Source organism: Hylaeus volcanicus, unplaced genomic scaffold (assembly GCF_026283585.1).
Source record: "Hylaeus volcanicus isolate JK05 unplaced genomic scaffold, UHH_iyHylVolc1.0_haploid 12237, whole genome shotgun sequence".
In the NCBI taxonomy this organism is placed as follows: Eukaryota; Metazoa; Arthropoda; class Insecta; order Hymenoptera; family Colletidae; genus Hylaeus; species Hylaeus volcanicus.
The window spans coordinates 1,412,278-1,438,036 of NW_026533172.1; the positions used below are offsets into that span (position 1 = coordinate 1,412,278).

General features: G+C 32.4%; 5 protein-coding genes and 1 long non-coding RNA gene across 25 annotated transcripts; 3 read left to right on the forward strand and 3 right to left on the reverse strand.

Moving 5' to 3' along the window:
• Positions 1-225: 225 nt before the first annotated feature.
• Positions 226-6,076, reverse strand: LOC128883605 (multiple RNA-binding domain-containing protein 1-like). 4 transcript variants are annotated; one of them, XM_054136145.1, is made up of 17 exons: positions 5,278-6,076; positions 5,151-5,218; positions 4,866-5,086; positions 4,536-4,812; positions 2,474-4,474; positions 2,205-2,429; positions 1,926-2,154; positions 1,774-1,870; positions 1,677-1,720; positions 1,501-1,603; positions 1,169-1,442; positions 1,018-1,106; positions 897-960; positions 662-841; positions 507-614; positions 409-447; positions 226-355 (listed from the first exon to the last, which is right to left on the reverse strand). In XM_054136145.1, exons 5-17 carry the CDS (start codon positions 3,593-3,595, stop codon positions 320-322), a joined length of 2,610 nt encoding a protein of 869 aa, XP_053992120.1. In that variant the 5' UTR covers positions 3,596-4,474; positions 4,536-4,812; positions 4,866-5,086; positions 5,151-5,218; positions 5,278-6,076; the 3' UTR covers positions 226-319. The 4 variants fall into 4 exon arrangements, with proteins under 4 accessions (XP_053992120.1, XP_053992119.1, XP_053992121.1 ...); XM_054136144.1 differs by having other exon boundaries at positions 5,147-5,218; XM_054136146.1 differs by having other exon boundaries at positions 4,536-4,646; positions 4,704-4,812; positions 4,866-6,076.
• Positions 6,077-6,184: 108 nt separating this feature from the next.
• On the forward strand, positions 6,185-7,906 carry LOC128883609 (protein disulfide-isomerase A4-like). The gene is made up of 2 exons (XM_054136150.1): positions 6,185-7,534; positions 7,591-7,906. The coding sequence occupies exons 1-2, from the start codon at positions 6,252-6,254 to the stop codon at positions 7,736-7,738; spliced, it is 1,431 nt and encodes a 476-aa protein (XP_053992125.1). The 5' UTR covers positions 6,185-6,251; the 3' UTR covers positions 7,739-7,906.
• An 18-nt stretch (positions 7,907-7,924) lies between these two features.
• Positions 7,925-9,011, reverse strand: LOC128883612 (methyltransferase N6AMT1-like). Its single transcript, XM_054136157.1, has 6 exons — positions 8,890-9,011; positions 8,752-8,801; positions 8,403-8,703; positions 8,208-8,318; positions 8,117-8,149; positions 7,925-8,066 (listed from the first exon to the last, which is right to left on the reverse strand). The coding sequence occupies exons 1-6, from the start codon at positions 8,998-9,000 to the stop codon at positions 7,932-7,934; spliced, it is 741 nt and encodes a 246-aa protein (XP_053992132.1). The 5' UTR covers positions 9,001-9,011; the 3' UTR covers positions 7,925-7,931.
• Positions 9,012-11,131: 2,120 nt separating this feature from the next.
• On the forward strand, positions 11,132-18,078 carry LOC128883600 (uncharacterized). 15 transcript variants are annotated; one of them, XM_054136126.1, is made up of 8 exons: positions 11,132-11,859; positions 11,927-13,925; positions 14,038-16,608; positions 16,670-16,815; positions 16,873-16,970; positions 17,025-17,244; positions 17,598-17,695; positions 17,740-18,078. In XM_054136126.1, the coding sequence occupies exons 1-3, from the start codon at positions 11,143-11,145 to the stop codon at positions 14,457-14,459; spliced, it is 3,138 nt and encodes a 1,045-aa protein (XP_053992101.1). In that variant the 5' UTR covers positions 11,132-11,142; the 3' UTR covers positions 14,460-16,608; positions 16,670-16,815; positions 16,873-16,970; positions 17,025-17,244; positions 17,598-17,695; positions 17,740-18,078. The 15 variants fall into 15 exon arrangements, with proteins under 15 accessions (XP_053992101.1, XP_053992099.1, XP_053992103.1 ...); XM_054136124.1 differs by having other exon boundaries at positions 16,670-16,790; positions 16,853-16,970; XM_054136128.1 differs by having other exon boundaries at positions 14,038-16,152; positions 16,212-16,277; positions 16,440-16,608; positions 16,670-17,244.
• A 542-nt stretch (positions 18,079-18,620) lies between these two features.
• On the forward strand, positions 18,621-20,895 carry LOC128883616 (uncharacterized). Its single transcript, XR_008459074.1, has 3 exons — positions 18,621-18,702; positions 18,757-20,718; positions 20,770-20,895. It is a non-coding gene; the product is annotated as an uncharacterized LOC128883616 (long non-coding RNA).
• Positions 20,768-25,407, reverse strand: LOC128883604 (uncharacterized). 3 transcript variants are annotated; one of them, XM_054136141.1, is made up of 14 exons: positions 25,013-25,407; positions 24,613-24,901; positions 24,411-24,555; positions 24,165-24,361; positions 23,028-24,076; positions 22,886-22,948; positions 22,682-22,826; positions 22,550-22,626; positions 22,404-22,491; positions 21,934-22,351; positions 21,400-21,871; positions 21,167-21,333; positions 20,976-21,094; positions 20,768-20,909 (listed from the first exon to the last, which is right to left on the reverse strand). In XM_054136141.1, exons 1-11 carry the CDS (start codon positions 25,310-25,312, stop codon positions 21,766-21,768), a joined length of 2,877 nt encoding a protein of 958 aa, XP_053992116.1. In that variant the 5' UTR covers positions 25,313-25,407; the 3' UTR covers positions 20,768-20,909; positions 20,976-21,094; positions 21,167-21,333; positions 21,400-21,765. The 3 variants fall into 3 exon arrangements, with proteins under 3 accessions (XP_053992116.1, XP_053992118.1, XP_053992117.1); XM_054136143.1 differs by having other exon boundaries at positions 20,790-20,909; positions 20,959-21,094; XM_054136142.1 differs by having other exon boundaries at positions 20,791-20,909; positions 20,954-21,094.
• Positions 25,408-25,759: the final 352 nt, after the last annotated feature.

A 25,759-nucleotide genomic window follows, 5' to 3' on the forward strand; every position in this document is an offset into this window, starting at 1 on the left:
CACACTCTATTTTCACGTGTAATCAGGAATACATCAGTAAAAAATAGTTTAAACTTTAAATGTTTAATGTTTGTCTTTTTATTAATCAAGAAAGGTTAGTTACAGCCAAAATTAATCTTTCTAGAAACGTTTGTCAAATACCACATAGTATTGACAAATACACAACAGCGTTTTAAAGCTATAAGCGTGCAACACGTTCTTGGTATACAAGATAATTTTTTTTTTCTGCAATTTTTTGAAAATAGATAACGCGGGAATCTAAAGATATACAATAGATTTCGTTTTATATACGAATTAAGTTCAGCTTTTTTTTGAAATTCTACGTATTTGTCTTCTCATAGGCAGGTTCCAAAATCTAAAAAGAAGATTGCACGCATTTATTCGAGAATAAATTGTTTATATCAATACCAATTTTCTTCCGTATAAATGAGTATGTTGAAGCGAATCCTAGTTTCATAGTACAAGAAAACAAAATTTGATTAAGAAAAATATTCATCAGTAAGTACCAATGCGTCGACAGCTTCAGATCGAGAGAGAAATTCAATGAATCCATAGCCACGACTTTTTTTATCAGGTTTCTTAGGAATTCGAACAGCCACGACGTTTCCCGACGACTTTAAATATGGATAGCTGTGTTAAAGTTCGAACAAACAAAACTTACTTCAAACAAACGCCTTAGGTCTTGTTTTGTTGCCTCGAACGCAAGGTTTCGAACCACAATTTTATTTGTCATTTTCGATAAATCAACTGTTGTCATGTGTGAATGTTTCTTAGGAGTTGCTGTTTGTGTTTTGTTCCTTTGTGAAAAAACTAATTCAAGCGCATGCCCGTCCAACATAACCTAACATAAAAGGTAAGATCGAATAGAAGTTTTTGACTGATTAATAGTTGCTCACTCCTTGAAATCGTTTTATCACTTCCTTAGCTGCCTTTGAACTCTTGAATTCCAAAAATCCATAGCTACAATAGAATAGATATAGTTTCAAATATAAATCGTATCGTCATATTTCAATTTACCCCATTGATACTTTTTTAATATTTGTACTATTTGATATACCATGAATTTCGTTTTTAGTAATAGGACACTTTTTTATCATGATTGTCGCCTATTCGAAGCAATAGGCTATGTACGAACCACTACATCGAAAAAAAAAATATTGAATATTACCGAAGTGAAATCAGGAACAGATTCAAAAAGTTGTGACAAAGCTTCTTGAGACGTAGAAAAATTAATGTTCTTAACGAAAACAGAAGAAGTTTGGGAAGCATTGTCCTCTTGCTCTAACATATGTTTTAAATCCTTTGTAGTAATCGGCTCTGCTGGTACATCTCGAGGCATTGAAGCAGTCTTGTTTGTCGTTTCTAAATCGTTATTGTTTTCCGCAATTTTTTTTTTTTCAAATATAGAAACAGGGGCCCATTCCAAAAACATAGGTACATTTCTAGACAAGATTTTTAAATATGTGTTTATGTTGAATTTTACAAAAATATTATGTTTACTTAATACAAGAAAACGCTAAAGAAGAAAATGCTTTCTTAGCTTGATATGAATTTAGAAATTGAATCACAGCAACTGTTTTAGAAGGTGCCAGTGTACAGCGAACTGACATAGAAAAAATGGTTAAATGCGAATGCATCTGCATTCAAATGAAATTAGCATAAGAAAATTTTGTTACCTAAGGTCCCGAATTTCGTATAACACTCGAAAAGTTCTGCTTCCCTAAATATAGTACTATTCTTGAAGAACAAGAAAAAAATTATTCATAGTCTTACGTGACATTAGGTGGAAGGTGTTTTACAATGATAGTGTCATCGGAACGTTTTTCAGAATTGTCTGTATATATCGGTTGGCTTGTTAACAAGGAAATTCCTATAGTGAGAAAAAAAAAATTAATTAATTAATTAATATAAAAGAATGCTGCGACCTTGTCTTTCAAAAGCTGATGCACGAATGCCTTGTTCTTGCAACCATTCTTTTGTTTTATGTATAACATGAGTTTCTCCCAGAGCCACTCTTGCCGCAACACTATCATTTACTCCACTATCCAATCCCATGACGTCCTTCTTACTCATAGACAAATCTTGTGCGGCGCTTTCCATTGCTGAATTCGCTGAAACATACAATAAATTCCATATGGTTGGATTTTCTGCATTCTTAAAAAAGAAAAATTAAAGACAAAATAAAAGTACAGAGAGGACGCTACTTTTTTAAGTTTTTCTTCTAATTGTTTCTTGTATGAACTATTTCTTTTCTTCAAATAACCCACAACTTTTTCGTGTGATTCATTTTTTCCCAAGGGTGGACGAGCTCCTTTAACTCGTATGATTCTTCCTTCAAATAAACTTAAATGAGCTTCTGCTGCAGCTTTGATAGCATCCTCAGGAAATGCAAATTGTATAAAAGCGCGTCCGACACTACTTGTTTTTGCCTGAAAAAAAAAAATACAGTTAAATTACCATTACGGTGACGTACGTCGTTTTGACATATATGTACATAAGAGATGTCACCAAACTTTTTAAAATAATTTTTTATAGCGTCTTCTGTAGTATCATATGGTAGATTCAAAATTAAAAGTCGACCTGTGTCAGATATTAGTTCGTCTTCAGCGAACTCCGATTCACTATTTGTATTCAAATTTTTTATACTTCCATTTTTACAATTGTTTTTAATATTGTTTGATTTTTCTTGTAGTTCAGTGGAATCTATTATTTTTGGTAAAGAAGTGGCAGCGTAATCTAATTCGCCACTTTGAACAATGTTTTCTGTTGGTGTTTTCAAAGAAACCATTTCGTTTTCATGGTGACTGGTCGGTTCCTGTGATTGTACGTTACTACGCATTCTAAGCCAATCAAGTGGATTTTCGTCAGTGAAGTCTTGTTTACTGGAAGGGATAGAAACGTTTAAATTTAGGTTTTTGGTCTGATTCCCTGTTAGAGAACCTTCCTCTTTATTTTTTAACGAATCTGAATCGCTATCGAATTGGATATGTTCACGAATACCTAGCATTCCAGCCTTAGTAGGAGTGACTGTTTCGGAATGTCGTAGGATTTTAGACTTTTTAGGAAAAGGTTCTTCTTCAGAATATACTAAGGAATCGTTCCATGTTTGTTTTCCTTTACGTTTATTTACAAGGTTGAAGTAATCTCGTTTTAAGCAAGAGTCATCTTTATCAGTATTTTCTACTACACACTCAACAAGACAATTCTCTCGTAACTCTTTTTTTTCTTTTTTTTTTTTTTCTTTCTCTTTTTGATATTTCTCGTAAGCAGAGCTTCCCGGAGCATAACGACTCCATGGACGAGGGATCTCTTTGGATCCAGGAGGAAACGCCGGAGAACAAATTATTTTAGACGTATCATAAAATCCACGATCTAAAGACTTGATAACATGCGATGCTTCCTCAGCTGTTCGGACTCCAACAAAACCAATACGTCGTAGCCTGCCCCGTGAGTTCCTGGGCAGACGAACGTCAGTTATTTTGACATCAACAAAGCTTAAAATCCACTTTTTTAAATCGTCTTCTGTGACATATGACGGTAAATTCCGGATAATAAGACGTGTTGTTCCATCTGGAATAACATTGGAAGCTACCATGTGTTCTTGTTGTTTTTTATTAAGCTAGTTGATCTGATAATCGTACAATGGACCTCATACGGCTTGTATACCTACAAATCAAATTAAAAAGAAAGATTTTAAAGAACACAAAAAACAATATAAAACGGCTATCCATTTTTTCAATATACTTTGGTTCTTTTTTTTTAGTTTTTTTTTTGCTTCAATTGTTGTGTGCAAACAAAAATTTAGTGATTCGTTTCTATCATATGTATTTTGACAATTTTACTACCTTTTGTAGATCTCATAAATAGTAGTGTGAACAAGCGGTATCTTTGCATCTTTTTTAAAAGTATTTTTTAAAAATTTTGTTTAGATTAGTGGTGTGTTTAAAAAAAAATAGACCATTCTTGTTCAATTTCTTTCTTAATAACGTATATGCATATTAGTTTTTTGTTTAAAACGGTAGTAGCAGGTTTAAACTAGTAGTAACTATGTTTTTTTTGCGTGCTTACGTTTAAATTGTAATATTAAAAAAGGTAAGGAATGTTTTGTAAATCTATGGTATTTGCTTTTAAGTATATACCAAGCTATTTTAAGCTGATTGTTAGACTACATAAAAAGTAATTTTTTTTTAAATTAACAAATCGTTCTTCATTTCAATTACCACGTGGAAACATTTACACGTAATTGATAGATAAAGTTTCAGCGGCATTGACTTCGTTTGCTAGTTCTTCATTTGATGTATTAGAATCATCAATAACTGGAAAAGGTAACGGGTGAACGCAATTTCCCCATCTTAGAATTTTCCATTTCTCACACTCAGTATCATTATTCTTATACGCTTTTGAGGGTACATGGAGTATATGAACACCCGCATTTATTTTAGGCAGTGCTGTTTGGGTAGAATGAGAATACAAACTAAAAATTTAAAAAAGCCATAATAATTTTTTCTCAGTAAATAATAACTAACTAAACCTACGTAGCACGACGATACACATCATCCAGAACACCCGCATGGCACACCACGAGTACGCGTTCAGAAGGATGACGCGCTGCAAGGTTTTGAACGACATTGACAACACGATTGTATCTGTATATACTCAAAAATTTAGATGCTCAATTTGATGTCGACTTGAAAATACTGCACCTTTGTAAAAAACTCTCGCCATTAGGAATTAAAAAATGCGGATCTCTAGTAGTTTTCCATTTTTGCCAGATAAGAGGGTACCTGTGTGGTATGTCAGATATTGGGATCCCTTGAATGAAATACAGAGAATTAATCTTTTAGCCATTAAAAAAATGTATATACCTTGTAAAACTCCAGCATTCCACTCCGCAATTCCTTCTTCTACTTTGACTTCATTTTTTGGAAATTTTATACATTCAGCTATTATTTCTGCAGATTGTGTTGCACGACACAAGGGACTTGTGTAAATTGCAGCTACATTTAAGGAATTTTTATGTCCCAAAGCACTACGATTTTGTAGTTTTTCATCAGAAAAGACATCGGGAGTCGATTGGATCAAATATCTTTAAAAACGAGTGTCGGAAGCTCTAGCTCAAATGACTAGCGCAATAGAAAAAAATTACCTACACTAGGTTGTTTCCGGTAGTTCGGATTTGCTCGAATCCCTTTTCATTCATTGGTATATCTTCCTTCCCCTTTATAAATAAAAATTTATTTTATTAAAGAGTCAGAACATTTAACAAAATTATACTACCTGAATGATCTTCCTACTGTTCCAATCCGTTTCTCCGTGGCGAATTATAATTATCTCACACACCTCATAGGTTGTCAACATTTTATCACTCATTTTATTTATTTTCTTAATTTAAGCGCTAATCAATATTATTAAAATAACTGTCTAACAAATACTTACTCAGATTCCTCATACAAAAAACATATTTATGCAGGTGAAAAAAAAACAATCCTTGTTAACTGCGCAACTCACTGCATTTTATATTTTGTAATAGTTTCCTTTGATAAAAGAAATCAAATAAATACTGGAATGACATTAACAGCTTTTGCGAAATGAATCAAGGACAAAGTATCGGAGTCTACTGCTTTTTTAGTGATATTTTGACCTACCTTATTTTACTTGACACCAAAAAAAAAAATTTTTCTCAATTTAACTTATTTTTGCGATATTTAACAACGATAAACATTTAAAAAACGTGAAACAACAATTTTTTTTCTCAGGACAAACGAATGCTTATATCAATTTAATTACCATAAAAATCATAAAAACGATTTGATAAATTTCTTCGCAAACACATATAAATATGTATGAATTATTTTTTTTTCTTTGATTATGCCACAACTCGTCTGTGGGAAATTCGTCGTTAAACTCTTTATAACGAATTGTATTTACGATCGATTGTTTTTTTTTCTTCACAATACGACCAATGTAAACCTTATATATGTAAAGAAATATTGTAGATGTTTTATACAGGTTTGTATAAAAAAAAGAACGAAACGATTTATATACCAATACACCTACGTAGGTATACGTTTTTCACATAACGACTAAAACGATTCATTTGAACTAATTTTTAGGTGTTATTAAAATCCCAAATGTGGCTGCCCCAACTCCATGCGATATTCTATAAAACTAAAGTTACTGTCAGGGTGGATCTTGCCTTTTAATTGTTGTTTTCTGCAGAGTCATACATACTTTAAATATACCATTTAATAATGTTTGTTTTCTTTTTTAATCAAATTTGTTTAGCGTTTTTATTTGTAATAGTAAGAGTACTAGCGTCTCCAAACCCAGGAAATGTGTTGGAATTAACGGAATCAAATTTTTCGAAAATTGTTGACGTTACAGAAGGCGGTGTACTTGTTCAATTTTACGCACCGTGGTGTCATCATTGTAAAGAGTTTTTACCCGAATTTGAGAGTGCAGCAAAAACTTTAGGTGTCCTTAACTCAACAGTGTTGTTAGCTAAAATCGATGCTACGAAAGAAGCCAAATTATCCTCACGTTATGATATTAAAGGGTATCCTACATTAAAATACTTCAAGAAAAATTCACATCAAGATTACAAAGGTGACAGATCCGCCATTGGAATTGTTAACTGGGTGAAGCAGATAACCGGACCTTGTGTAACTCATGCTGAAACGAAAGAAAAAGCAACGCAACTTGCTGTAAACCAAACTGTTTCGTTTATTGCTCGTGTTTCTTCGAATAGTTCAGAAAAACTAAAAATATTCACTGAGTATGCAGATGCGCACCGCAATTCAGCGACCTTTATTGCTTACGTTGACCCCCAAATTAAAAGTAACGAAGAAACCGTTACGGTTGTAAGTGATAATACAGAGGGTGAAACTCATATTTTGAGTACAAAAGACTTGCTTGAAGCTTTTTGCAAAAGAGAGTCGTTGCCGCTTTTTGGACCCATTAATGCTCGAAATTTCGAATCATATTACGCTAGTGGTTTAAGTTTGCTTTGGTTTGTTGGTTCCAAAGAAGATTATTTACAGGCATCCAGTGTCATAAAGGAATCAGCTAAGGAATTACGGGAAAAGTATAGTTTCTTATGGCTTAGTACAACGGACTTCCCGGGTCATGCACAGTCTGCATTAGGTGTTGCGAAATACCCTGCTTTAGTAGCACAAGTTAAAGAAGATAAATTTGTTTATCCAAAGAATGAATTCACAAACAGTACTGACGTCACCGCTTTCATTCGATCTGTGGAAAAAGGAGAAGTTGAAAAATTTTTGTTATCTGAGGAAATTCCAGAAGTAAATGAAGGACCGGTTTATGTTGTTGTTGGGAAAAATTTCAACAAAATGGTTATAAGACCCGACAAAGATGTTTTCCTAATGGTGTACGCTCCATGGTGTGGCCATTGTAAAAATTTTGCTCCGATTTATAATGAATTTGCTAAGAAAATGAAAAATCAATCTAATTTAGTTGTGGCGAAGATTGATGGTTCTAGCAACGAGTCACCGAATCCTGATTTTGTATGGGGGGGGTGAGTAAAATGGTCATTTTTTTGAAAACGTTCTAAACTAAAATTTTTTGTTTTAGATATCCTACAGTCTTTTTCATTAAGGCAGGAAGTAAAACTCCAATTATTTATAGTGAAAAAAGATCCGTTGAAGGTCTTCAAGCTTTTTTGGCAAAGCATGGGTCAAAACCTATTCTAGCTGATAGTGCAACTTCTGATGAACTTTAAACCAAGCAACGCTAACACAACAGAAGAAATTATTTGGTTCTTTTAATTTTTCAAGTATAATTTATAAAATGCTTTTTTTTTTACCACACAATAACTATGCTAAAAAAACAATTTTTTACGGGGTAGTAACGTAGTGTATTTCATAAAAACGAATTCTATTAAGCTAAATTTTTTTTCTCATAACAATGGAAACCTATTTTTGGAAGGTGCACTTAATAATGAAAAGATGCTCATTTCTTCGTCGTTTTTCCAGAATAATCGTTAAATCAAATCCAAGTGATTTAAAATGTTTGTTTATATTTTCAAAGGAATTGCGTTGTTCTAAAAGCTATAAAGTAATGCCTTAATGAAAAAAAGGATACCAGGCCTATTCCGTACTATATAAGCGCATCCAGTCTTTGAAAGGCATGTCTAAAATAACGCGGTAACGCGATTGATTGAAAACTATCAACTATGCTTCTCAAAATACCGGAAGCAAGCTAATAAACTCATGAATCACACTGGATCCGTTGATTCCACCAGCCCATGCAGCTGTGATGCAAGGTTTCGCAACATCTTCAAGTTTTGACGGTACATAGGGCTTTTATGAACAATTTATAGTAAAATATAAGAAAATTTTTATTGAAAAACTATGATGGTATTACAACAACCATTAAGATTCTACCGGATTAAATAAGATCACGTCTGCACTATAAGGGCGAAGATTATCAGTTAGATTTCCTACAAATGTATCATAATTGCAAGACACATTATTGACTTGGCTTGTACAGGATGCTGCGATGCAAGCTGTATGATTAATATCAATGCCTATTATAAACGGCAAATTGTTGAGTGAGTGTTTTGTAGCCTTATCGGTAATTCTTTCCATCCCATCTTCTTGCTTTAACAATGTATTTTTCTTAGCGGAAGAACTGTTGGTAGATAAAATTTGAAGTAAAAAGACTCCAAGGCACCCACTTCCACAACTACCTCAATAAAGTACAAGTTAGCATTTGGTATTGTTTCTTTCTTACCCTAAGTCAACAACAATCGATGGTTTAATCTGTTTTATAAAATCAATATCCTAGAAAATACAACTCTTACAATATAATATCGTGCTATATAATGGTTCATGTTCAAGGTGACAAAATTGTTGGTGTATAAAATCCTACCTTCTCTAGTGCGTCTAAAAATAAGAATGTATCTTCAGATGGATCATAGACATTGTTTCTAAATTCTGAACGTGTTGTGATGTGATCCAAAAGTGGTGTTGGGTATGGCATTTTGTTATTGTTAACATACCTTGCTTGCCGCGTAGAAAGCTATCTGGTATTTGCATGTACATGTGATTTGTGTAGAAGGAACGTGTTAAGTTGTGCATTTGAAAAAAAGTACATAATAAAAGCAAATGTTAACAGATAGGTCTTATAATTCAAAAAAAAAATTGTCTAAACAGCGATCAAAAAAAATTTCATTCCATTTTGTTTTCAATAAAAAATACTTGAACAATATAAAATCCTTACATAACTAATCCCACATTGGGTGGGTTATTCTAACTTAAAGAAGATGCATATCATGTAGTCAATTTAAATTTAAAAACAATTTGGTTCTAAATAATTTAATTTTTGTAGTAACTAAATTTAAACAAGAAGGTAAAAGAATGAATAGTTAGACTATTTAACATGCTTTTTAGACCGTATTTGACTTACAAAATCAGCTAACATTCGTACTAAAGCAGTGTAAAACGTCAAAATTATACATAGGGTGTTTAAACTTGATATAGCTAAAATCCCATTATACACATATTTACCCGTAATAAAGCAATAATACATGCGTGTCCCTATAAGATAATATGAAAAGTACATTCTGTATATAAGCCAAACACCCCAATGAATCAAACCATACTGAGTTATATTTATAAAAAAAACGATAATAAGAATCTTAGACCATTCATTGTCAGCCGCATGATGTATAGCTGCTAAACGTAGAAAATAAATAGCTGCGTATCCGCCTTGTAATGTTGCAGCTGTAAGATATTGAGTCACTTCGCCATTACAACATGTATTTATAAAGTTATTGTAAAGAATAAAGCTTAAAGCACTTATAGCTACAAGACTATTGATCAGTCCTATGCAAACGCATGGTACTGGTGCCGGATTTTTTAATACTAAAGCGGGTCCTCCACCTGGAGTATGGAGTCTAAAAAAATTCAGAGCCATGTGAAAATTTACGAATTAAGAAAATGATTAAGGAAAAAGAAAAAATGATCTATTTTTTTAAAGGTGGACGGTAACAACTCTCCACATTAAATTAACGTGGAGACTTTAGTATACTAAATAAAAAAAAAAAAAATTTTATTGGATTTAATTATTATTTTAACAAGAACAAAATTTTCCCGATCTTCTCTTCTTATTATCTAACACCAGTTAAATGAAAAAAATTCTAATTTCGATAAATTTATGACGTTTTCTGAATTAATTATTGCAATTTTCAAAAAAAAAATAGACGTGAAAAACAAAAAAAAATAGAAAGTAAAACATGGACCTTTTATAAAAATATCATTGAAATCCTTAAAACGTGAAATGTTTTTTTTTATTCGAAACCTCATTTAAAAATCGGGAAAACCTTTATTAAAATTCATGACAACTATTTTAAAATAAAATATGTTTAAAACATAAATCTTTTTTTCAAATCACGCTAAAAATTCGAGTGTAGCATAGATCTGAATAAATAGAATACACACATATAGAGACACGTATATTGTGTTTTAATTCGTGGTTTTTTTTTTTTTTGTATATAAATTTTTATGTGTCACTCACGCGCGCGCCATGCTTTTTTTTATCTTGAAAAAGTTGGATGCGCATCACCTTTCCTAATCAATGGTTCCGACGTTATAGATGTAAATTTTTTTCATGGAGATCAAGAGTAGTAAAGTCGCAGAAGGTTTCTATTCGCGTTCCATTTTAATAAACCCTGTGTACGACATTATTCAAAGACTGATCAAGAAAACCCAACTTAAATATTATATTGAAATTGAAAAGGCTAAAACATAATTGATTTTCAGTCAATACCAAATGTTTGTTTGTTTTTTTATCCAAACAATAAGTTTTATTGGAAGTGAGCATTATCTGATTATTTAAAGAAAGTCTTATACACTTTTGGCGAAAGTTACGTATCTATATACGAAAAACAAGATATTATATTTACTAAAAACATCATAGTAGAAATTGGGTGGAGATAAATCCGTACAATTTTTTGCCAAAAGACTCCAAGTAATTTTGGTTAGAAACCTCGTTATAATTTTTTTTTTAATTTTTATCAATAGTACACAAAATGTTTTTCAAATAAAGTACTCCAACAGTAATGTTCTCAATATGAAGACAAAACAAATTATTAATTATTCCCGTTAGGAAGACGATCAAAAGATGAATAAACAATCATCTTATCTTTTCACCTTCTCTCTCTATTCTCAATATGATGAGAATTTAAATAAAAAGTTGGATAATCGAGATTTATTAGCGAGCATTAACTCTGCAACAAATATATCACCTGAATCTGTACATTTTTTTGAATTTTCCACTACGTTATCACAATCTTCCTCATTAAAAAATTTCAAAACCTTAGAAAGCGACTTTTTTTGTGGAAAAGATTTCTTTGTTAACCCGACTCAATCCTCGTCATATCAGAACAAAGGTTTAGCGAAAAAAAATCTGGATGAACAAGGGCAAAAAACGTCAGATTATCAGTTGCAATCTGATAATTTACGTAATAAATCTGTTTATAATTACGCTGATAATCATTATATTTTGGCACCTAAGTGGTTTTCGGACAATTCTCCGGCAGGAAATTTGAAAAAAAAATTGTTTGAACACATCGATATTTTAAAACCATTTTCCCGGCAACGTAAAATGTCTCAGTTTGAATTATTTTGGACATCACCGATTAATAATATTCTTGCAACAGCAACAACACGTCTCCTTGTTGAGCCCACAAGTTTACGAGATAAATTGATACGGGAATTCTACTTGTTACGTCTCAGTGTAATAACGAAGACAAAAAATAAATCAGTACTAGTGAAAATGAAAGACCATTGTGAAAACGATAGAGACGGATTGGAATTATGCGAGCTGGTAGAAAATGATGTATGTACAGCAAATATTGTAGCATTCAAGTATAAGGTTATTCTTATACTTACGTTGTGTTGCGTAGCAGATAAAATGTTCCGAGATAAACCATAAAAGTAATGTAAATCGATTCAAAGGCTTCGAATTTGTAAATCATACTAATCACGGAGTTTTCAGTAGAGAAACTACGACTTCTTGTAGTGGCTCAAGTGAAGATTTCATACAGCTAGAAAGACATCATCCACAATTAAAGGATGTAAGCCAAACTGAAATTTCTGGTGTCGTTTCTACATGTACCGACAGAAGTTCTTTTTGTAAAATACAATCACTAATAGTTCAAAATAGTGCTAAATCTTTTACAGAAGAAAATAAAGAGAGTGAGCACAATTTTTTAAAAATAAAAAAGGAGGCTGATGAGGATGTCTACCCCTATCCTTTAAATACAGATGATTCACCATGCTTTCAAGATTTAATTGCATATTTAGAACCATCAGAAATGCGCTCATTGTTTCTGGCTTTGGAACGTTCGGATCCATATATCTCTTTCATACGACGTCCAACAAAGTTTTATGATACATTGGTACAAATAGGAAATGTTCCTCGTGGAACGGATCGATGCTCCGATCGCTTTTCAATCTTAGCAAAATTACTTGTACTTAAGCGTATGGGTCAGTCATTAAAGTTTTACCAGTTGTACGACAATGCAAAAGTTAAAGATTGGTATAACGATACCTCTTCCGATCAATTTAAAAAGAAAATAAAGGAAAGTGTTAAAAAAAATTTATGTATTATTGTAACGGCAGACCAATTGCGATTTCTAAAACAGCCATTGCAGTCTATAATAGTTCGTTTACAGCATCAGCCTGACTTAGTGGAAAAACCATCTTCTTCTCCTTTCGTATATAGTACTCGTCAAGTGATGAAAAGTGATTTCTCAAAACGAAGACGACCCAATACGGATCAACCTAGTACAACAAGGCAAACTGAATCTTTGATAACAAGACGGAGGGGACTGAATTTGAAAAATTGTCAAGCCAAAAACCGTTTTAACGAAACAGAAATTTGTGATATGCAGGAAGAACCGTCTAGGAAGCAATCGAAAAACAGTAGAGAATCGCCGTTAGAACCACTATCAGGTTTAGAAGAGGATACTTATGCAACTCACAAAAACATGTATTATTATTCTCGTCGAGCTGGAAGACCTAAGGTTAATAGGACAGGTTGCCGGTGTTTGGTATGTCATACATTGGAAACACCCCAATGGCGGTTTATGCCTTTATTTGGAGACAACTGGATGGATCTTGTGTGCAACGCATGTTACATGAAGTTTAATGTTAGTAGACCTCATTTATTTCGTTTGAAAAATCGTCCAGTATTCCCGCAACTCGCCTACCTAGAAAAACCCAAAAGACCAACACCAGAAGAATATAGAATAAAAGGTCCATGTGCGTTCCCCCATCTTATGCGGCGAGATACATCAAAACAATCCACAGTTTGTAACCTGAGTAATGTAATTGTTAATAATGTAGACTTGGAAGCGCCAGCTAGACAAGACGAATCCTTCAGAACTATTGAACAAACAAACAAAAATTCAAATGAGTGTAAACAAGAGTCCAGTGTGCTAAAGATTGAAGGTGAAGCGAATGAAGAAACTTGTTGTTCAAAGGAAAGTGAAAAAGTAAAACTGAATGAAAGTACGGCCAACCCAAATGTTGCCAAATATCAAGACTTAAAGGTGACCCGCATAAAGCCGCGAAATCAAAATATTAAAACAACGGTGTATCCTAAAGTTCTTTATACAGAAAAAGGGACTGGTCAAGCTCCCTATATAAATTCACCTTTGAATAGCGTTCTTGACAATTTTAAAACAAGTTCAAGTTTGATAGAATCGTTTCAAAATATTCAATCTAGTTTCAACTATAAAGTTGAACAGCTGAAAAAAAACTTAGAACTATTATCAACAACCCCGGAATTTCCAGAAAAACCCAATAACTTTTTAGACATGTCATCAGCTCAAACATCTGCGTTGTATTACTACTACAGTGCGGCATTTTTAGAGTCTTGCTTAGCGGGATACGAAAGAAGTAATAATTTCATTTATAAATAATGGTTTAGCTAGTTTTTTTTAATATAAATGTTAACATTCAATTAACATCCAATTCAAGAGACTCACTTGTAAATTTTTTTTTTTATCAGATATAGCTCAAGGTTTCAATCAATTCCAGTCGTTCTCATCCGAAACCAACCCTAGTTTGTCGCATTGTAATAGGAGAGAAGAGTGGGAAAATGATAAAACTGAAATAAACAAAGTGAATGAAGTTTTTGATATCGCGGAAGATTGTATGGTATCTTCCCAAATGGAGCTAAGAAGTTCATCGTCGCATCAAAATATTGTGAATCCAACTGTGAATCAGTTCGATTCTGGATGTGTTGACCAATGGCAGTATTTCAAAACTCAAAAGGAAAATGGTATTTGCAGAGTGGCATGGGGATTACCATACGTCTCGGTTCCAGCAGCTGTTCAACTAGGTGAACCTGTACAGAACACAACAACATCCCCGACTCATGACGCCAACGTAACACCTGTAGTAAAATCTACGCAGCCTTACAATCCTTAAGAATAACCTCTTCATTTCAAATTATAGTGAAACAGTTAATATTTCGGCTTTAAACCATTTTTTTCCCGATTACTATCATTTCAAAACCATTTAACTAGATCAGTGTATTTTCTATGGATCTGGCATCATAAAAGAAAATGGAAAAGCTTGCGTTAACATACAATACAGTTTTAGATGATGGAATCAACGTCTCAAAAGAGCTAGAGGCGTACATGGAGCATTCAATGGAATGGTTTGGACAAGAATTGGTATACATTGAAAACATTCCTCGGGCTTTGATCAAAGCCTTTTATCGAGGAAGCGCTCCGTATGTTTCAGAACCATCGTTATACTTTGTAGTTCCTTTGCATGAATCAAGCAGTATATCCTCAACTGAATTGTGCATTTTGGGAAGTTGCACGTCAAAAGTTTTCTTGTTAGGAATGATGTCTGATCCCGTACAGATAAATAAACCCTTGTTTTACAAATTGACTTATGATCCATCGATTTGAAGTCAATCGATATTTCTTTTCGTATAAGTTGCAAATTATTTTTTATGTGAATACTTTCTTAGGGTGGGTTTCTCGATATGTGTAAGAGGTGTTTGTTTACATAGTTTCTAAAAGTAAGCAGTGTCTTTTAGTGGCTTTGAATAACGTATGAAACGTCTCTGTATGTAAATTTTAACATAAGACTACCTATTCCATGATTACACATGGTAGGGACTCCCAAGTCGTAGTTTTTTTGTTGTGTGGAGGGAGGAGAGCGTCGGTGCTGCCATGATTTGCGTTCAAGGGAAAGGAAGAGTCTGTTTCCTTTCACACATAACAAGCTTTGTCAAGAAGCACATTAATCGAGTTTATATCTTTTTTCTGATTGCCTTGACACAAAGAGTAAAGTTACTTTGATTAAAGAGCTTTTAATATAATAAGTAAATAATGGGTCATGCTGTATTTGTATAAAAGTAGGAAAGTCAAATAGTTGGCTAAGTTTGTTTGACTAAGGCAGGTAGCAAACAAAACGTCAACTTTCTTTTGCAGTAACAGGAAGCATCCATGTTAAGACCCTTTTATTAAAGTCTTACACGCACTGAAATGAATGACTCAACCATTCTGTGTCGGGGTTAACCAGCTGCAAAATTAAAAAAAAAAATTTTCATTTACAATGGAGGATACAAAGGATTAATGTAAAAATTTTCAGCTTATATGTCGTGTGAAAGATGCAATCACCTCAATCAAATGCATCTTTCAAAATATTTTTAAAGAAGCCATCGTGCAAATTTTTGTTTGTAAAAAAAATTTTGTAGGAATTTATTATGTTATTGAAATAACAAAAAATTGTCGATCATAAAAAAACATTACACTTCAACCATGTCTAATCTGGAATATTTTTTTTCTACATTAAAGCAAAAAGAACTTGAGAATTTTAGTTTGCTAACAAGTATGCTAAAGAACAATTAAATTGATAAGATTTACGCATTGGATCACAGCTTCTTGGGTGCCAAAAGAAGTTATCATTTTGATCTATTGACACAGTCTGGTTTTTCATCTGAGACTTTATAAGTTGTGGTATTTCGGAGTGTACGTCACTGATTTAGGATTAGTAGGACCTTGTTTTTTGATGTATCGAAACTACCTCTTGTTCATTATTCAAGGTTTTTCTTGCTGTATTAATTTAAAACAAGTATTTTAAATACACACTTTGGAATATTTCAGTTAAGTATTGAAGAAATATCAAAAAAAAGGTTAATTTGATTTCTTTTTTTTTTTAAAGAAGCATTGAAACTTTAATCAATAAGCGACAATAGGCAATCAGTAAAAATTAAAGGATATTTATGTTGTAATAATTGATTGAACCAAACTAGTTAAAAATCTTTTTCTGCTTATCGTTCACTTCTACTTATATAGAATATTGCTTTAATCTAATGATTTTCTATATTAATTTAAAAAAAAACGCATAGGTTAATAATTTTGACTATCAAAACTATGTCGCGTTATTTAGACAAAACGGGAGCACGACACACATTTCACTTTGAAAGACTATTGAAAAGCTACTCCATAAGGAAACATAAGAGAAAATCTTACGTGAGACCTGTAATTTCAAGGTTACTTCACCAAATTTTTAATGTATGATCAAACTGTCTCGAAAATACTAACCCGTTTTAAGAAAGGTACAAGGTTGCCAAACGCTTTTGATAAAACATTTCTATGTTGCTTCAATTGTTAATGTAGACGGTTACTGTTATATTTGTCCACCGTTGGATTATATCTCTTCTGAGGGAAACACAGAGAGAAAAAATACTTTATGTGATAATTCACCAGTGTCACCATCTATATTAATATGCCATCCGACGTTAGTCATAGATACCAAAGATTTGGTACATAACTTCTAAGGTTGCGAAACTGTTGAATTAGTTACCATGATACATTGATAGAAAATATTCTCAAATTTATATCCCAAAATTTACGTGAGCCTTATGAAATTTCGACCATTCGTTATTTCGTTGATTTCTTCCCACATTTGTTTCTTGTCGTACGTAATGAAATTTAATTTGATTGAGAAAAAACTGGTGGACACTGGTAATAGCTAATTGAGACATCTTGTATTCCAAAGAATCATCTTGGTCGAGATCAATTTTGGTATGGACATGACCTGGAATGTTTTGATCAATTCCCACTAATGTTGGATAAGGACAACGTTTTCTCGCACGGCCAAATCGTTGGAGTGGCGATTAGTCAATACCAAAACTCTCAAACGTGTGATATTTTCAAGAATCATAAAACGGACGAAATTGTAGGATATATTGGTAAACTAATATATACCATCAACGTTTAGAGTAGAAATTTTTTTTAAGTAACATCTTGTTGTAGCTTGGAAAGAAATGAATTACACTTCTTGTATTTTACATTAAATAGAAAGAGGAAGCAGACTTTAACAATTAGACTATTTAAGCTTGTGAAAATCATTCGTATGGATTAAAGCAATAAATTTGTTTGTATTTAGTCATAAACCATTCTTGTTGTACCTTTCATTAGAATGTGCGATGGTTAAGAAAAATGTATTCACAAGTTATTGAGAGTTATCAATTATTGTATCTTTAGTTTATTTACCCCTTTAACGTTCTAGGTGAATGTGCTTGTGGTTGCTATATATGTTTAGGTATTATAGTAATAGCTTCCTACCTTCGCAAACGAGGTCTCGGGACGTTATTAATGTCTATGACCATAAATTTGTTGCTTCAATTAGGTATTACTCAGGTAACCCTTTTTTTTTTAAAGAAAAAAATTAAAATAGTGTATAGGTTTTTATTGAAACAGAGGTCTCCAATCATACAGCACTCCGGTTGTATGATCGTCTTGGTTTTAAACGTGTTGAGTACAAAAAAAATTATTATGCATCGGGTGAAGATGCTTACCTGTTAAAACAAAGTTTTGTGCAAGAAAAGCAAACACTTGCCGAGGCTGACTCTAAAACTTCACAAAACTAAAAAAACATTTTGATTTACTAAAGAGAAGGTCTTTATTTAGAACATAGTGAAGTTTTGTTAGACCACAAAACTTGAGGTTTTAGCGTACATGAAATTGGCACTGAAAAGCAAATTTTTTTTTCGTCATAACGTTTTAAATGGTGTGTATTTCAATTGAATTTAGTATTAAAAATATTTATAAAAAAAAATTGATATATCAAATAGTGACACGCTTATTCAGTTTAGCGTTTATGTGAAATGAAACATGCAACTGGAAATAAATTTTTTGATACCATCCAACATGAGTGGTCAACCTTTTGTATATTTAAACACGGGTAGAATCTATGATGCCTTATTCGTTTCTTTTTATGTTTTTATTTTGAACCGGCGACGTTTTGTTGGAAATTTCTCTCGTTGGTTCATACGTTTTTATCCCCTCCAAATACAGTTTTAAGGCCTATTGATTTTTATAAAAGATGTTATTTTCAAGCAATTGTTTCCAAGAACGGAAATATGGGACAAGAAAATTTTTCGAGTGATAACTCGTCTACGACAATGTTTCGAGTGAACCAAGCATGTAGAACAACATGCATACCGTTGATGGATGTTTCGCAGTGTTCGTTTAAGTGAACCATGAGCATATGCGTATTGTGCGTTAATAGAACTAGCAACAATTCGTTGACATGTTTGCTCTTTTTTTTTTCGTCCCTACCCATGTGAAGCTATGCTAACGAGTTACCGGTCATCTTGTTAGAATTGTTGTGCAATGTATAAATAGGGTTTTCGTTGTACTTTAAAGTAATAAAAAAACAAATTTGCGTTTGGAAATTGTACAAGTAGCATGTTTTCTAGGTTGTGTGTTAATTGTACAACGTTTCAGAATTGAAGTCCGATAATCCATATAATTGACAATCTTACTCTAAGACGCGTCTCCTTAAAAAATCAAACATTCAGATTTCATTTTTTTTTAGGCAAGAATACGCGAAGATGTTTTTTTTTCCAATCCCAAAATTATGCACCACTATAAATTGATAGTCACTTTATTGTTCCCGTACCTCTCAATCCTATGGAAAGCAACTTGTTACACTTTAAACCAATACAACATGTAGTAGCTTGTAAGTGTTTTACTAAATAATTTTTTTGTTCATAAAAAACCCAGTCACTTGTACAGTTACCAATATGACTAGAAAAGAATTTAATTTCTTTTTAATTTTCAAAAAGATGTAGAAGAATACCTATTGTTAATGCTTCAAGATAATGCTTCTCAATAAAAGTCATAAGAAAACCTTTCTTTTTAAGAGAAAGTGGTGAAATTTTGTCTTCCAAAACCAATGTCATCAGTCTTCAAGTTAAGACACTTGTTGATAATACTCATAAGAGAGTAGAGTACCAATAAAGGTTTTTAAAGTGATACGTCGCGGAACTTAATTTGCCTCTTGAACTTTTAAAGATAAAAGCATACTTTTGAAAATGTCGAAACCTAGTTTAATTTCAATACGGGAGTGTCAGCCAAATAGGAAGACCGTCAATTATCGAACGTTAATTTGTAGAATCTCAGCGGAAATAATCACGATAAGAAAAATCGTTTTTTAAAAAAAAGACCCAGCAAACGCCTGGATTCAGCTTCAAATTAAAATAAACTCAAATAATTTAAGGACGGATCTCTAGGCAATAACGCAACCGATTTGTCTTTTTCCATGTTATTCTTGGATATAAAGTTTCAAGAAGATTGATAAAGTCAAAAAAATGTGCGACATGTTACAGAGGTTTACATAAAAAAACTTTTACTCTAGATGAGAAGAATGTGTCCTTTTATATAAACGAGTCAAGGACCTATTGAAAAAGGGAGTGATTCATTGGTATGAGTAAAACATTCTTCGTAATTTAAGTTTGGCGTCATGGTGTATTGTATTACTGAAAAGAACGTTTAATGATAATTTTTTCGTTTTACAAGACCTTTTTTAGTGAGCATTAAAAGAATTTAAAATGTCCTTCTGGAAACCTCTGTCGCTAAGAAACTTACATGTGGTCACGCTGTTTACATATTTCTTATTTTTTTATGATAAATTGTCAGAAAAATAAAGGGAACATCTTTTAAATGGATTCTTAAAGACACAATAGAAATTCCGTTTTAGCAGAAGGGAAAACGGAAAATAGCTTTAAGGTTTTTCAAGTGATGCATAAACCTAGATAAAAGTTAAAAAGTGTTTCCACTCAGCGTCATGTTGTTTAAAAATTGTTTCGACCCTTGACAGTTGTGTTTCGCGAGGATTCTACACAATTTGAAAGCATCCTATTTTGCAAAAAAATAAAATAACAATATTTTTCTAAAAAAAACTAAGAAAAAAAACTAAGGCAGTGATATTTTCGGCATTTTTCTTAACGAGCAAAAACAACATAATGAATTGCAATAAACACATTTGAAAATGGGTAAACCATGACCAAAATGGTGTAGTATATAACCGAAAAAAAAAAACTAGTGACTAACAATCATTACACGTAAACGATTAAAAAAGCTTGAGCATCAAAAAATTTTTTAAAAATTATGTAAGGAATAAGGTTGTCTATAAAGCGAAAACGATAAGGTTGTTTGAAGAGATACTAAGGGATGCGTTCGTTTTCGCGTTTCCTTAATCTTGAAAAATGAATTTTTTTTTTATTAATGAATTCCAGTGCTGATTTAAAAATGAAGAAATTGTGCACACTCCCAAGAAAAAAATCGACTTTCCGAATGTGTGGTTCAAAAGAAGAAGAAAATCACGCATAGAATCTTTTACCTAAAAGTCACGTCAAGGCAACATCTAAATAAAAAGGGTACGGTTACTTTGAGAAAGTAGTCAATTCTAAACCCGAGGGCGTATGAAGATGTTTTATTGCAGCTTCAGGTCGAATATAGTTATCGCGCTTCTCAAGAACTATTTCCTGTAATTCCGTTCTCATACAAACCCTTTCAGATATAACTGTCATTATGACAATAGAACATAAAATGACACACCAAAACCAGTCTGAAAAAAAAACATAAGAAAAGATATGAACATCCATTGATAACTGGACATAGTAAAATGGGATACAGGATAGAGAAGATAGTCCACAAATCATGAAACAAGCCGTGCAGTGTATGAAATGAAAAGTAACAACGAAATCCAAGCATTTGTTAGTCCTCTCAATGATATACGCAAGAAAAAAAGAACTAAAAAAACAAACACGACAAAGTGAAGAATTGACACATTTTTTTTCAAAATAGTAATGCATTGATTTGTACGTTAAAATTATGACAAAAAAAAAAAGAAGAGTATAGCAACGGTGAGCTGAGTTTAAAAAAAACCCTTGAAAAGAGTATGGATCAAATAATATTTTCGGACTTGAAGGGTAACCTAAAAAGGAAAAAACAAAAAGTACTAGAAAACCTAAAGACGCGTAAAACGTTGTCTGAAAAACATTAATGTAACCCATATTAAACAATAAAAAAAAAAATACATGACATGAATTGACTACTTGAAGAAGAAGAATTTGACATAGAATTTCCTTGGGACAAAACACATATCCTCCATAAAGCTTTCCGGAAACGACAATAGGAGTTGAATAGAAAGCCTGGGTCTTCCTTTCGGTTGTATCAAACTGTTTCTTTTCAAAAATTTGAGCTTCACAATCAATCATTGTACGTTGGCGTAATTCTTCGCTAGTCACAGATGTCAAACATTCTGTAGTAAGAACATGATGAGAAATGAACAAGTGAGCTCTATGAACCAATCCTCGTAGTCTTTTCTTTTTATTGTTATCTTTTTTTTTTTCTTTTAATTATTTTTGATGAAATTTTGTTAAAAAAAATTATATGAATGAATGTATCAAAAAAGTAGAAATTTATGAAAAGATTAAATTATGTTCCGGGCATTTATGTGATAAGGGGTGTTCACATTTCTCTTTAACTTTATGAACATGTAAAATATCGCGGAATTGTTTTGCCCATCTATTAAATCAAACAAAAAATGGCTCCAAGCAAAGACACTCCATTGTATGAATACATCGTACCGTGGAATTTTAGAAGCCAGCTTTAAATCCAAGTCAACTAAACTGACTCGATAATACACACTAAGCATAAGAGATTTTCGGTCAACAAATGATGAATTCGATTCACAAACAAGAGTATTTTCAGATTTTTGAAACAACTCATTTTTCTTTAATAATGGATGAATGAGAGATACGACATCAGTCCATCGATACTTTTCTGTTGTCGTTGATCTCTTTTTTTGAGACGAAATAACGCGTTGATTTTTTGAATTGAGTTTAATGTCCAAAGTTGGCTGAAAAATTTTTAAATTCTGTATGCAAGATTGAATAGAAGCATTATTAAAGCCATTCGTTTGGATTTCACTACGAGTGTTCAAAACATTATGTAAAGAGAACTCGCAAAGTTTTTTAAAACGACAAAGATCAGTTTCTACGGGTTCTACGAAAAAGCTACGAATGTTTTTTATGACAGTAATACGTAAGTATTTTACCTCCAATCGAAAGAGCAAGATTGAGCATGAGGCTACAATCTAAAAAAGTACGTCCTACAAGATATCGATAGATCCAATAAACACTTTTCTGTTATCACACACATTTTTGGGAAGTTTCGGTTTTTGAAAAAAAATGCAATTTTTACTTTTTTCAAGGTATCAATCTTATTATTTGCACATACATCTTGAACTTGCTCATGTTCTTTTAATAAGTTTTGACCAACTAGGAAGATATTAAAAAAATGTCTTTTTTTATTATTAAAGTTATCATAACGTACCAATAAAATGTACTTTTTGTAGTTGTTGAGCTATTTGCATTTCCGAATCCATGACATTTTGAGTCGTTCCATGTTGTTTACATGCTCGCTGGCTCCAAACTTTTTTTGTTATTGTTTGAATAAAAGGACGAAAATCGTATAAAGCCTAAAAAGAATAGTTTTAAAAGATACTGTCTAAAATAATATTTTTATAATTTATTTTACCGCTGACGCTTTTTCATCTGACATGAAATTATGATCAATATTCGATATATTGAAAGTGTTACTCTATTCACATCAATAGGCAAAAATTAAAAAAAAAATATTGCAGTCATAATGCCGTTATTCTTTCTAGTTCATAACTTACAGTTGTACCTTTCGAAAATGGATCAAAAGGTTTTTGTGATTGTAAAGGTTGAACACACAAATGATTCAAATCTTCTAACATAAAGCGTTTGGAGTCATCCGTGGATGATGGTGTTTTTCGACGCACGCTTAACCAGTTTTTTTGAATCAAATAGTTCAGAAGAAGATCTGCAACTTCTTGTTGCCCTTCACAAAAAGAATGAATATATAAAAGTCTATAAAGCAAATTCCGTTCTTTGTGAACTATTGTAGCAAATAATTTGAAAATAGGTAGCAAAGTCTCTTGATGAATTGTTGTATCTGTTCCTAAATAAATATAATTATGAAAACGATGAGAATTGGTTAATGGGTGTAATAGATTATGAATGGGACAAGAAAAATGTTTTAATGAAGAATTTTGTTCCGAGTAGCATTTCTGAAAGGTAGAAGGTGACGGATAAGGTGCTACACGAAAAAGATTCACATTGGAATGGCTCTTATTTGTTTCCATTTCGAGCTGTTTCTCATGTTGATCATCACACCAAACAATGCGCGTTCCATTAATAAATAGGTGACAATTGTTTTGAGGTTTTTTTTGTAATAAACAAAACTGTTCAAAAACAACTTTTTCGTTGCTAAGATGACTAAAAAAATGACAAGGATTATAAAAACTTGGATTGGATATTTCTTTTTGCAACAATTTTAGATCTTGTTGTAAAGTAAAACGAGTTGAAGATAAACTGGGAAAAGTATCATCACTTTCACTCATCACGACTTGCATCGGCAGACCTGTTTTGGGTTTCATTTCACACGTAAAATAAACCCATTTTGGTTTACTCAACAAATTCATATCGCTTGAGTCTACTGTGACTCCGCACGAAGGAAAACCTAATAAATCATGCATTGCCATTGGAGGAGTGATAAGATCTCTTTCTAATAAAGCATAAGATTGACTTTTTCCTAAATGAGATATGCGATACTTCTTTTTTAATCCTTTTTTTCGCTCACGACGACCACCATGTGGACTACCAGTTTTAACAAAAGAAGACAACAATTCACGACATCCTTTCTCTAAAACAACAACAAGAAAATAATTTTAAAAAATAAACCACGTTTCACACGCATAAAACATGGGTTTTTCATTACGATAAAAGCGTACTATAAGAAAACGCCTCGGAACTTGAATGAGGAGGCTCGTGTTTCACGACGCTACGACATGGACAATGGTTCATACCCAATAAAGATGATTTCTCTTTAAGCATTGTTAAACCTTTAGATAAAGCAACGTTAAGAGGTAAATCGTAAAATGAGGTAGGTGGAGTAGGTTGATTGGTAGGACGAACAAAAGAGGGGAAACTAAAAGAAAAGCTAAAGATTTCAAGCAGTGCTTTGATTAAAGACTCACATGGATAAGTTATGATTTAATGATTCCATTTCAACATTAAGCATATGAAACTCATCCAGCAATTGTAACTTTTGATAGGGGATATGCATTTTGTGTACTAAGCCTATAGTTTTCGACATATTGATACTGTTTTTTTGTGGTGGATCTAAAAAGCAATATATTATAAAGTCAACCATTATTTTAAAACAAAAAAGTTCCTAACATTTTTCTGTATTATCCTGTTGATTTATCATGAAGAATACTTTTTTATAAATAAAAAAGATATCCCTAAGAATTGTTATCACATTATTAAACAGGGAATAACGATTCCCCTGGGGTAAACTAAAAGATGTTAAGATGGTTTGAATTCCTAATCCTTCAATGGGTAGCTTCATCCTTTCATGTTGGAAATTCTCAAGATTCAACGTTGTAATAAAACCAAACAGATAGATTTCACTTGTGTAAGGGTAATACTTGGGTAAATTAATTATGTCAGGGTCACTTGTAGGAATCTAATAAGATATTAAGAAGATAATTTTTTTTACATACACAAATGAAACTGCATTAAGAGAGGCTGTTGCCTATTATCCCTTAACACTTTCTTTCAAAAAAAAAAGTCTTACTTTCACGGTTTCTTTTGGTTTCGTAACAAAAGGATCAACTGAAATGTTACATGTTCTGTTTCTCTTTTCAAGAAAAACTGCATCTTCACATTGAAATGCTTCAACGGGAAACATCGAAGAACCTATAACAACTTTTTTAACAAAACGATATTGTCTAAGAAGTCGAGTTTGATTCTTAAGAGTTGTATCTTTCGGAAGTTTCAATACCATCCCAGTAAATGTATCACTTTTAGGTCCAATGTACCGGTAAACCGAGTGCGCATTGCCTTCGGCGAGAAAACTCCAAAATATATTCAGCATGAAGTCACTTACGCCATCGAAAATCAATACTTTGTGTGAAACTGCAATAAAATTCAATAAAGTTTACGTAAAGTAAACTACGTTCATAATTTAATTAAAACTATCGTTCAAGTTTAGTCACTTGGACCCTGTGACCTTTCCAAAAACAGATGTTGTATTCAGCTGTTCGTCAAATTATGTAAAAGCGAAGAAACTCAACTAGACGCAAAATCAATACATTTATTTCCTTTGAAGGTAAATACACAAAACACTGTTTTACGTTGTCCTTAATTACGGTTTTCAAGTCATTTCGTGTTTGACAATGCTGCACATGCATTTTTGGATTCTTTTTCATTAGTTTATCTTTTTAAAAACCCACGTTACCGTAACATTCTATTTTCATTTAATCATACAAATCAACATATGATCTTTATAAAAAAAATCCTCAAAACTTTTGTGTGTTGAAAG

Bases quoted from the DNA above. Each gene is read 5' to 3' on its own strand.
- LOC128883605 (XM_054136145.1), bottom strand. From the start codon at position 3,595: ATGGTAGCTTCCAATGTTATTCCAGATGGAACAACACGTCTTATTATC. The intron at 2,155-2,204 runs GTAGCGTCCTCT...TTCTTTTTTAAG, and splicing joins TAGAAGAAAAACTTAAAAAA to AATGCAGAAAATCCAACCAT. The intron at 1,443-1,500 runs GTAAACATAATA...AATCTTGTCTAG, and splicing joins TTAGCGTTTTCTTGTATTAA to AAATGTACCTATGTTTTTGG.
- LOC128883609 (XM_054136150.1), top strand. From the start codon at position 6,252: ATGTTTGTTTTCTTTTTTAATCAAATTTGTTTAGCGTTTTTATTTGTA. The intron at 7,535-7,590 runs GTGAGTAAAATG...TTTTTGTTTTAG, and splicing joins CCTGATTTTGTATGGGGGGG to ATATCCTACAGTCTTTTTCA.
- LOC128883612 (XM_054136157.1), bottom strand. From the start codon at position 9,000: ATGCCATACCCAACACCACTTTTGGATCACATCACAACACGTTCAGAA. The intron at 8,802-8,889 runs GTAGGATTTTAT...TGTATTTTCTAG, and splicing joins TTTTAGACGCACTAGAGAAG to GATATTGATTTTATAAAACA. The intron at 8,150-8,207 runs GTATTTTGAGAA...GCGTTATTTTAG, and splicing joins AGTTTATTAGCTTGCTTCCG to ACATGCCTTTCAAAGACTGG.
- LOC128883600 (XM_054136121.1), top strand. From the start codon at position 11,143: ATGAATAAACAATCATCTTATCTTTTCACCTTCTCTCTCTATTCTCAA. The intron at 11,860-11,926 runs GTATGTACAGCA...TGTGTTGCGTAG, and splicing joins GCGAGCTGGTAGAAAATGAT to CAGATAAAATGTTCCGAGAT. The intron at 13,926-14,037 runs GTAATAATTTCA...TTTTTTTATCAG, and splicing joins CTTAGCGGGATACGAAAGAA to ATATAGCTCAAGGTTTCAAT.
- LOC128883604 (XM_054136141.1), bottom strand. From the start codon at position 25,312: ATGCTGAATATATTTTGGAGTTTTCTCGCCGAAGGCAATGCGCACTCG. The intron at 22,827-22,885 runs GTAAAATAAATT...TATTCTTTTTAG, and splicing joins CAGATGAAAAAGCGTCAGCG to GCTTTATACGATTTTCGTCC. The intron at 22,492-22,549 runs GTAAAAATTGCA...GTGTGATAACAG, and splicing joins AGATTGATACCTTGAAAAAA to AAAAGTGTTTATTGGATCTA.